Genomic DNA, 12,084 nt, shown 5'->3' on the forward strand with positions numbered 1-12,084 from the left:
TTCGTAGAACAAAACAGGGTAAGCAGGTCTGTGAGTGGTAGTTGGAGATAACAATGGAGTTTAGGTGCAGGTAGCGGCTTGTGGGCCGGAACTTGCAAGATGTTGTCGCGGCCACAATATGCCATGTGCTGAACGTGATTTAAACCCACCCGTCACAGCAGATGTTTTCAAGAGAACGGACTTCGATATATCGAATAATTAATTAGATTAGATCAAAGAAAGTTTGTTATTTTCTTTTTTTGTTATCGGTAGTAACTGTCAAAACGGCGAGCACGAAAACTATTGATGTCTACATTCAATGCCGAATCCGTTCGTGTGTATCTAAATACTTATTCATTGAAGACAATCTAGCCGTGAAGTGTAGGCCTCTCCCGTCACGCTACCAAATCTCAAGATTGTTGTATTATTATTTTACGTTTAAATAAAATATTACTCGCTTCAACGCTTCAAGAATTCGCTTCTGGGACTAATCTGGGAACTTATAACTTGACAGCAATTGAATTGAGCTCATAACAATTCTTAAAATAAACGTTTTTAAGGTTTAAGAAATGAAATAAACAAAGTGTAATTTTGTTTTAACAAGACCATAAGGGGATTTAATTTAATTGTCATAATAATATTCGAACTGTAAACATTGCGCGACAATGTTTTAATTTATTTTAATTGGATTATTTAAAATCGCAGATTGCAAAGCAGACATATCTTTAGCCTCGCGAGGCATTTGTATACATTTCACCGCAAAATCTGAAGTTGCGTCTATATTTAGAGGCCCCCTCTCACACGATAGAGCAGCGAACCAACGATGTGTGTTATGAACCTGGACTGCTGGCAATCAATTTATCGGTTGATTAATTGATTTAATACGGAACGTTGCACTACAGGGCCACTGTCAGCAGATCGACTGACCTTTAAGTTTATGAAAGTCAGCATTTGAGTAGAGAGAAGCATAATCCGCACGACGTTTCAACGTTTTCGAAAGTTTGCGACTCAAGTTACTTTTCCAATTTTTGCGTGTTATGTAAATGGCGCGAACTCGTTTAAATCAACTAAAAACTGCCGCGATTGGTTCGACTTTTAATGCCTCAACATACTTACGAGTTCATTTAGGATAAACTGTTAAAACCACTGTAGTTAGACACACTAATTATAATTCACTCTCTGCACTGTTCACTGTGATACGAACAAAACCACCGAGTGGCACTTGACAAAGAATGTAATGAATCCAAAGCGCAATAAGTTTGTCCATCTATGTGGAGTCAACCGCGGAGATCCTGTCCATTGTAAAGTGAGAGGATAGGAGTGTGACGAAGCGAGTTTGACGCGCGCGCGACACCGACTGATGGTGACTGTTTACTGACGCCCCGTACTCGCCCGGTGTGCATCAACCATAGGGCTGCCTCGGCACACATAACTCAATTGTATCCTACTAATATTATAAACGCGAAATTTTGTAAGAATGTATGGATGTACGTTTGTTACTCTTTCCCGCAAAAACTACTGAATGGATTTTGATGAAAAATTACAATAATGTTAGCTTACATATCAGAATAATACATAGGCTATAATTTATAAATATATAGTGTGAATTACTCAAAATATAACGATAAGTGTCAAGTAAGAAGGAAAAAAATCTACCATCTGCGAGCTATTTTGGTGTCGTCCCCCGCAAAAACCGTTGACGTATAAAATGGATTTTTTTTATCTTAAATAGTCCGATAAAAAGCCTGCTAAAATAGTGGTGATTAAAAGAAGAGGAAATATTATATTTTTTGTTTGTTACGTCATTTTTTTATTGTGTTTGTTACGGTCAGGACCAAATTCAAACCAATAATCAATAGATCAATAATAAATTATAGTTCCCGAAACATCGATATATTACCACATATATCGATGTCCCGAAACGAAGTGAGGGTGAGTCGCTAGTTTACAATAATTGCATAGCTTCTTGTACAAATAAGCGTTAAACATTACAATTTCCTCATTAATAATTATGACCGGCTGGAATTGAAAAATGATGTCATAAAATAAAATTACTGACAAAGAGTTGTGCAAATTAATTATGTCAGTTGATCAATATATAAATTACGATGAATTTTATACACGTAAGTGTTATTTCTCTATCAAAATGTGAAAGTGTAAGTACATTTTAAAAGACTGAGAATATGTTTCATTTATTTAAAAAATATATTCATTTATTGAAAATGACATATTTTAAAATAGAGAATAAAAAATAGAAAAAAAATCGATTATAGGTTTTAAATACACTCTTTTTTTATTTTTTAAATTTCATAATTAATTCTGCTGTACTAAGATGGATATTTATAAATACAATTAACAGTACATAGTAAACGAAGTTTATTTAGTGTTTAATTCTTTATATTTACAGGTCACTTTTTTATAGTTAAGCCCAGAGCCCGCAATATCGTTTATGGTTATAATATGAAAATTTCTATCCATCACCCCATATTTTCTTTGGTCTGGGGGCGAATTTCCTGAGAGATTCCCGCGCTAAAAGGGCATGCGATATATGTGGAAATATTGAAACCACTCACCAAACGACTCTCTTGTATTAGCGACTTAAGATCCAAGTCTCCGTTGGCATCCAATCTGGGAAAGGTAAGTGATCGCGGCCAATACTCCAAGCGCGGATATTTCTGAGACACCTGACTGACAAGATCATCGGCAATAACGAGTATACATCGGCTTTCGTGGTCAGCAGCCAGTTATGCTACCTAGGCTAGCACAGCTGGGATTCTGCGACACACCGTTGGAACAGAATCAGCCTTCCAGGTCAGAACGTGATATACGAATCAATCGGTTGGTCATATAAACTCGGTGGCCTGGCTCTAGAGTACAGATCTCGAGTGCATTAGTTCGCCGTACTGTCTCGACCTTCCGTTATCCCCAACCGGATAACCTAGGGGTGCCGGCTTCTACAGTGACTCGAGCTGGTTGTAAGCTCCTGCTCTCATCGAGTCCTGTGGAGACTCTTGGATCAAATGCAAATCCTGCATCCCAAAAAAAATGGTGTAAAGTAAATTAGATAACTCCAAAATGACAGCCCTACTATCAAACTATGTTGCGCAGAGCTTAGTTTTATAGAAAAAAACTTGGCCACGCGATAAGTATTATCATATCGTGTTAGAGCTTGGAAGTTAATGTTATCAATTCCACGTAAGTTTTATAGAATATAATAAAAAAAATTACGCCTGGACGGGTAGGTGAGCTCACGGGCTCAATCTCAGAGAATTTGCTAACACTAATCTTAGCAAGAGCAGTGCTTCGCAGAATCTACCACCGGATCGAAATCGCGATCCATTAAGAAGATCCGGCGAGGAACTTAATGGGCTGTCTTTGGGTTAGTTCACTCGTCGAACTCTTCGTCGTAATCTCCGAGTTTGACTAGAAACGTTGACTGGCGCTTGAAGAGCCTAAAGCACCCACCACTACAGTTTGCATGCAAGGTATTTTTTTTATTTTGAGGGGTGAAACGCTATTTGGTTTAAGCGACATTTTTGCAACTTTACAGAAGAGTTATTCAAAGTTTGAAATTTGGAAAAAATATCGTAATAAAAAAATATATCTACATATTAGCTATTTAGCTATTTAAATGGAGTAAACTTAATTGTAGCTCAATTAAAAACGTCGAACTGTTGATGCTGATACCAAATAAAACAGACCTTTCATTAAAAAGATAGATGTCGCTTATTAAGCGAAATGTCGCTTAAACCAAAGCCTTTCACCCCTCGATATGTTTTTATTGCTGTCGTAGGCAGACGAACATACGACCTGATGATAAGTAGTCACCTTCGCTCTTGGACTTCATAATTGCTAGGGCACCTTGCCGCTCATACATTTTTTTTTTATATATGTACTTATGTTTAATTTATTAACAGAACATATACTCATCTATCCTGAACATAACAAAATTATTTTCTTATAATTAGAAGAATCTTTGTTCAAGTCTTACTAATGTATTTTTTTTTCATTCTTAGGTAACCTGTATTGCTAAATTTTTATTAAACGTACCTATAAAAAATACTTAGATGGTTGAATGATATGTAATAAGGCACCAAGAACTTAGGGCTGGTAATGGTTGGAGATGGAAAACCATGAATGAATCGGTTTACTATACCAACCGCGGCTGTAACGCCATAGATGATGATTAAGATACCTATAGGTTATCCCCGGTGTAAACAATAAAAAAAATCGTTCCAGTTTAAATATGCGTGTGGTGTAAGTAATTTATTTCATCAATTTATAGAATACTTCATTTAGACAATGCATTCAACTTTGCTAACGCAAAAAACATTAATAAAAATTACCAGTTACCTTTTTTCGGCAATGATTCCCTAACAGCCTATAAGTTCATCCTATTCCAATTTGAAAATGGAGTCATCATGGAGTTAAAACTAAACGCATTACAATTAAGCCTAAGCACCACGTTTTACAATGACAGTCGTCAGCATTGATAGCACTTAAGCCTCTTTACTACATTACATAAAAACTGTAACATAGTGAGGAAATCTTTGAGTCAATGACCTCTTCGTTATCCGCCGCGGTAATAAATCCGACAGAGTGCTTAGCAAAAAAAGGGGAAATGTTAATTAGGCCTTCCTAGAAATACTTGTATGTACATACGTGATGATATTTAGTTTTTCGTTACTACTGAAACTTAAACAGTTAACGAAAAAAACACACTAGTACGATATCTTAAATAAACCGAAAAGTTTTTACTTTAAATAAATTATAACATTAATTAAAAAACTTCGCATTAAAATAAATAAATGAACTATGTTCTTAAATATAAATTTAGTATTTAATCCCGTTATTCCAATTCTAGTTTTAAATTTAAAACGGTTAAAAATTCTTGACAATTCCCGTGATCGCGGACGACCACCGAGTAAAATTAATTTTAATTTTAATTACCCTAAGATAATACTAATTTATCGAGTATTTTTTCACTCACGTTCAAACAAGACACAGTACAGAGTAACGCGGGCGTGTCGATAAGTAAATAAGAGCACGCATCTAATTTAATACGAAGAGTAGAGCACGCGATATCTGTTCGCAATAATAATAAAATTGAGCAACGAATGATAGCCGAACGTTGATACGAAAGTGGAACCATTACGAAACTACCAAAAATGTAACTATTCCATCAACGTTTACAGTTTGATCGGCAATTAACGAAAACGTGTAAATTAAAAGTCGACCAGAGAGAGAGATACGTGGAAAGTGTTTAACGGTTTATGGCCAGAGAGATTTATCGCAGCGAACGCCGGAAGAGGTAAGTAAACATTTGTCAGCTAAAATTAACCTACAGTAGAATGGAAGCTTTGAGGCGTTTATGGAGGCGTAAACAATACAAAAAACGGATATTAATATATATATACGGATATGGACAGAGCATCGCACAACATCCAATGAGTCACGATTTCACCGCGGAGGTTATGCGTCTACTCGCACGTGGGCAGACATGTTAAAAGTTAATATTGTTGTGAATATTACATGCTGTATAAATGCAGTTTTCCGTAAATGAAATGAAAAATAGAAGGTGGTTTTCGGTTTCAATTTTCAAGCCGATGCACGCGATGTCGGCAACGCATTAGTGTGAAACGATGGAAAAAGCTCTGCGCCCCAATTTGTATGCGTGAAATGGCACATCTGCATTGCCGTCAGATGGTTCATATTTTGGGCACGAGAATTTTAAAGTTCGGGCCAAATTCACTATGCAAATACGGTTCTTTAAATCTTCTAAAAAAAAAAAAATACAACTCCCAACCGAGGTTAAAGACAACATGGAAAATCAAACTGTTTGTTTCTAAATTGTTCATACCTGACGCGGTTTAACGCCGAAGCGCGAGTCTCCCACAGTTTTAGATGCGTATAGAATCGTTAATGTGCGTGAACCATAGTTTATAGTGAAAATTGGTAGGACTGGCTACATAACAATTCTCAGAAGAAGCAAACGCCGTCTACCAGACCATTAGCATAACACGAACACAAGGGTTTAGCTTATTTAATTAAGAAGAACACAATGGCTTAGCAATAAATTAACAACGTTTATTCACAGGTTCCTACTAGTTTATCGATGTTATACTTGTAATAATCTATATATTAATACGTGAAGCAAAAATTTTGTATCCCTTTTTACGAAAATTGCGTGGACGGAGGAGTATGAAATTTTCCACACTTATAGAGAATATAGAGAAGAAGTGCACAATGCTAATATTTTTTAAAAATAATGCATATAAGATACATTAAATCAATAAAGAAAACATTACACACACTACATACCATGTATTTGACGTACACACGCATGCATAGCATTTATTGTCAAACTTTTCTTGACATCTGTTGTCAAATTGAGAATAGATTAAATATTGTTTGTCTTTGTTAATATTTTTTATAGTGTAGTCTTGGCGAAATTTGTGATTACAGAAGTATAAAATACAATCATAATAGTGTACAAACTTACAATTCCAATTAATTATAGTCGAATTTCGACTACTGCGGGGCCTCTAGTATTTTGTAATTTTTCACTTTTCAAAATTAGCTAATTTGGCTTGATTTTGTTGTAAGGCTATTTTTTAACTAAACCAATGTTCCTATTTAAACTACTATTTAACACGGTGGTAATACAACGTGATACAATTTCTCAAGGTGGCGTGTTTGTGTTCACGTTCAAATAACTGAAATCCCTTAATCATTAGTTACGAAAACATTAAACCTATAAGATAAACAAAACAAATTACTCGCACTTTCGACACTCCATTACTAATCTAAACGAACGCACAGGCGGATTATTTACAGACTGAGACTTAACGAATTTAAATAAGCGTGTACAGAACTGAAAATAGTTTGCGTAAAGTAAAACATCTATGTGTTGTTTTCATTTATAAAGGAGTAACAGAAATTTTGATCTGAGCAATACACGCCTCTTAATTCAAATTACTTTGTCAATTTCATCTATGGTTTATTCTTTTTTTTTTCTTTCTTGATCAGACATACGATTTTTAACCATATCTATTTACATTTAGTTTATGTACAAAAGTGTGCGTGTACTTATGTACGCGTATAAGAAGTTATACTTTATTTTTATTAAATTTATTTCTTTTTTTATTTATTTAAATTTTAATCAATTTGAAAAAAAAAACGATTAAGCAACATCCTCAAACACGCATATTGGACATCCCTTTTCTTGACATCTTATAAATTCGGTAATTCTTGGTACGGTTCGGAAAGTTCACCTGCGGCTATATTCAGACTCGCCAAGTTACGTCGGTCGTATTGTAATGAGCGATTTAGTGGGCAACTTCATTCTGTTGATTTTGTGTCACAGTGCGCGCGCATCGTAAAATTTCACTCTCATCAATTTTTCATAACGCGCCTAAAGAAGTATAACTTCAATAAATATTAATAATACGTATTATAGATGACATTCAGAGCTATTATTCTTATTTCTTGAATGCTGTACAATACATTTAAGAGTTGTGTTCAATTTTATTTTTATTTTTTATTTATTTTTATTTACTTTATTTACGTTTATTTTTTTTATTTAGATAACGCTGAATCTGTTCACGAGTATTGAAGGACAGGCTCAGTTAAAAATCCCGGTTTATTAATAGATTATTTACATTATAACAGACTTGGGCAACGGTTGAATTTCGTGTAGCCTGCAGCTCGACAACGTAAGGTAATAAAAACGACTTATTTAACAGGTAAATTTCAGAAACTTGCTTTCCAAATAAACTATAGCTAAAGGTAAACCGAATGCTACATAAACATATTTTTAAGCGCTGAGAGCAAACGGATGTGTAGGCACACACGACATCCTGTGGCCGACAGCATGCCAACGCAGCGACACTCGATACGGCTACGGGTCAGCTAATTATAATCCACATCGACTATACAAAGAATTATTAGTGAGGTTCCGTGGCAGATGGAACACAACCCAAAAGTAATTTTCCGAAAATTGTCACAATATGTACTGGTGGTAGGATGTCTTGTCAGTCCGCACGGGTAGACACCGCCCTTCCTATTTCTGCAGTGAAGCAGTAATGCGTTTTGGTTTGAAGGGTGGGGCAGTCGTTGTTCTATAAAACTGAGACTTTACAACTCATATCTCAAGGTGGGTGGCGGCATTTACGTTGTAGATAGATATCTATGGGTCCCGATAACCACTTAACACCAGGTGGGCTGTGAGCACGTCCGCCCATCTATGCAATACAAAATTAAATTAAATAAGGAGAAAGCTTTTACAGAATACTTGAGCAATTTGAACTATAACATGTAGTTGAATTTAATGTATGTATTTTATTTTATAAATATAGTTGTCGTTAACTAAGGATAAGACGTCTGACACGGCTATGTCGCGGGTCAAATCTTCAGGCAGGAAATTCTCATTATTTTCAATCTAAGACGTACTTAACACATGTTCACGAAAGACGTTGCCCTCTAAGTTTCTCGCTGGACCTTCTCAGTGGGTCGCGTTTCCGATCCGGTGGTAGATTCTGCGATGCACTGCTCTTGCTAGGGCCAGCGTTAGCAACACTCCCGGTTTGAGCCTCGTGACCTCACCTACACGTCAAGGCGAAGCTGAAATAGCCTCTCAAAGCTATCAGCAAAGGTAGGATTAAATAATAAAAAAAAGAACGAGGTTTAGGAACAGTAATAAAAATCAACGTTCAAAATTTATAAATCTGCGTAGCTACTGACGGTTGAATGTGAATACGGTGAGTACGACCAGCTTCAACGAGTATTCCACCGTACTGCCTACTTCTTTCGCTAAGCGTGATGCGTTCAGGTTTGTACAACACCGTTCAATACAATTGACACTTCGACTTCATATCTTAAGGTACGTATTTACGTTCTGTCTCTTTGTGCTCCGTGAGCTAATTCACCAATATAGTAAAATAAAAAAGGTTTTATGCAAGACGAAGAGACGGAACCTTAAATCGTACCATGGTGTAATGTTTCAAGACTGCGTAAAGAAAATTATCCAATATACACAATAGTTTAGACAAAAGACATTAGATTCATTTTAATTTTATTTTACGTATGCTGCTGGATGCAACGAGGTCACTCACCTACTTATTTCTAAGAACACACGTTGCCATTACGTATGTATAATTTGTTTACAAGTAAGATTATGTATTTCACTATTTTATGCTTGTTTAGCTTTACTTCCATTTTGTATTATTTCGTTTAAAAAAAAAATCTGCAGTAAAATCATTGATTTAATGAAATATGATTAACAAAGAATGACTTATTAAGGGAACACTAGATGGTGACCGAGCTTTGCTCAGTTTTTTTTTTGATAATGCCATCTTGTCGTGTCTTTAAAGCGGTTAGTTGCCCTCAATTAAGGAAAATAGTATTATATTCGCCAATAGATGTCGGGAAGAGTTGATTATTGAAAACACGAATAAAAGAACATTTTCTGAAAAGAAATCGTAGCTAGATCGATTTATCGCCCCCGAAATTCCCTGTATACTAAATTTTATGAAAATCGTTGGAGCCGTTTCCGAGATTCAGATTATATACATATATATTAATATACAAGAATTGCTCGTTTAAAGGTATAACATTTAAGGCGATACAGTCATCACTACAACGTATAAAGACGTAACAACGTAAGATTTCGTTATTGAAGATATTTACATCCAGAATGTTTGACTTCATGTAACTTTCACCTGTTTACTTGGGTCACGATTTACTTGGGTAAAACGATTTTGCTGACCACAAAGTTAGTATTGTAGCCCGTATTTAATTTTGGAACCTAACATAAAAGTACTTGAAATATATATGTATAAAAATAATATACATGAAAATACTTCAAAAGGAATCTCATTTCAATGATAACGCTTGGTTGCGATAAAATTGATTTATTATTAAATACGAATCTCTTCATCTAAACGAAATAAAATAGACAGAATTTGTAAGTCTCTTTTGAATTTCATTTTAAGCAAAAAAAAACTTCACAAGCTTTTGTTTAAGTTTTATACATAATATAATATTATAGATAAATACCAAGCACTATTCGCTATATAGGTGAGGTGTAAAAAATGTTGACAACGATTACATAGTGGTGGAAAAATAATGAAATGTTTATTTACCATCTTTGACTGTCTAAATTAAGATTTAAACTGGAGATAGCGAAATAAAAGAGTAGAATTAATAATGTATAGGTTTCTTAAAATAAACATATAATTTTCACACGGAACGTTCGACAATTACGTGAAGTTAAGAAAGCGTTAAGAGGCTTCACTTTAAAAATTAAGTTATCAAATTACCGTGTTGTTTGAACTGCCGACACTTACCTGAAACAAAAGGTAAAAAAAAACATTAGAATGCATAGTTTAGTGTAGCATAGTTTTTGGAGCTGTTAAACAAAACTAGTGGTCCCGCAGTAGTCGAAATTCTACTATAATTAATTGAAAGTATAAGTTTGAACATTATTATGGCTACATTGTCAAAGACTATTATACTTCTATAATCACTGATTTCGCCAAGATTACACCACAGGCAAATAATATTAAAGATAAACAATATCAACCTATTTTCAATTTGACCACAGACTTCATGCAACTAAAGTTTGACAATAAACAAAGAGTATATACTCGAATACATGTGTATGTGCATCAAATACATGGCAGTGTGTGTAATGTTTTCTTTATTGATTTATCGTAGGTTTTATGCATAATTAAAAAAAAATTATTAGCATTGTGCACTCCTTCTTTATATTCTCTATAAGTGTGGGAAATTTCATACTCCTCCGTCCGCGCAATTTTCTTAAAAAGGGGTAAAAAGTTTTTGCTTCACGTATTAATATATAGATACACAAAACGACAATACAATAATAATTACAAATATTGAGAACGTTTTCTGTAAATACAAACAAACCGCTGATTTCTGATTTTTGAACACATACTAAAACATTAATTTGAAGAAAATGTTATGTTTATATTGAGATAAATCATTTTTATTCTTATCTATGACTAGAGACCCGCCCTCGCTTCGCTTCGGAAACTGTAATTTATTGTTGATTTCTCCACTATTTAATGGATCTTATTATACATATAAACCTTCCTCTTCAATCACTTTATCTATTAAAAAAACCGCATCAAAATCCGTTGCGTAGTTTTAAAGATTTAAGCATACATAGGGACAGACAGATTAGGGACAGGTAAAGCGACTTTGTTTTATACTATGTAGTGATTACAATGTTTAAGCGTTATATTTGTACAAACACAAATGGTGGTTCATTCGGCTTATTTCCGCTTTTAAGCAACCATGCGTTTTGGTTTGAAGGATGGCAATGGCGTTCTACAATGCAATTGAGAAATCGACTTCACGACTCAAGGTTGGTGTCCGCATTCACGTTATGATGACCATCGGCTGCGGTAATCGACAAACACAAACATGTACACATAGATTATTGGAAATACACAATGTACTTATTTACCTAGGTTATATATTTATTTAGTAGGTGGAATTGCAAAAGTAATTTCAGGCGTATTATTTTTAATGCAAAATGACACAGTTAGATAATATTTGCCCATAAAATGAGTAACTGTATGAAGAGGCTTCCGCAAAATAAATCAGTAACAGTTTTACTTCGGCTCCACGATGTAAATTGAAAACTGCGGGAGATCGAATATTGTGTCCAATCGATTTAAATTCACAATTTATCGGAATTTTCTAGAAAATTTTGTACTCACCAATATTTATAAAAAATAAATAAATATTTATACTATTTAATATGTTACAGGTTAGTTTATTAATAAGTTCTTTGTTTTTATCAAATCTCAAAATTGTTTGTATTAAGTAAGTAGATAAGTTTGCTCATTGTAATTTAGTTAAAAGTTAATTTTTTTTCATTTACTTTTTTTTATACACTGTCGTTAGGTTGGTGTACGTAAGTGCAATGAAGTGTTTTATATTGTACTAGCTGAACTGGCAGACTTCGTAGTGCCTCAATCGATAAATAAAAGACTTAAGCTTTACCCGTACGATGGGGGACACATCAAACGAAAAACAACATTATTATTTTTATTAAATTTCGAGCATTTTCATATT

At 34.4% G+C, this 12,084-nt stretch overlaps 1 protein-coding gene across 13 annotated transcripts in view; it reads right to left on the reverse strand.

Annotated features, from left to right (window-relative positions):
- raskol (Ras GTPase-activating protein raskol) overlaps nt 1-12,084 on the reverse strand; it is a 202,919-nt gene that overhangs the window by 71,231 nt on the left and 119,604 nt on the right. For 8 of the 13 annotated variants that reach the window (XM_089732879.1, XM_089732878.1, XM_089732874.1 and 5 more), the window contains one exon: nt 10,299-10,325. The exons of 4 other annotated variants lie outside the window; for them this stretch is intronic. In XM_089732879.1, coding sequence (XP_089589005.1) covers nt 10,299-10,325 — 27 coding nt within the window. Of the gene's footprint in view, nt 1-1,095; nt 1,356-10,298; nt 10,326-12,084 lie in introns of those variants that run through there. One more of the 13 variants, XM_089732880.1, reaches the window with a different exon arrangement.

The sequence above is a fragment of the Bombyx mandarina genome, chromosome 15 (genome assembly GCF_030267445.1).
Source record: "Bombyx mandarina strain Sakado chromosome 15, ASM3026744v2".
NCBI lineage: Eukaryota > Metazoa > Arthropoda > Insecta > Lepidoptera > Bombycidae > Bombyx > Bombyx mandarina.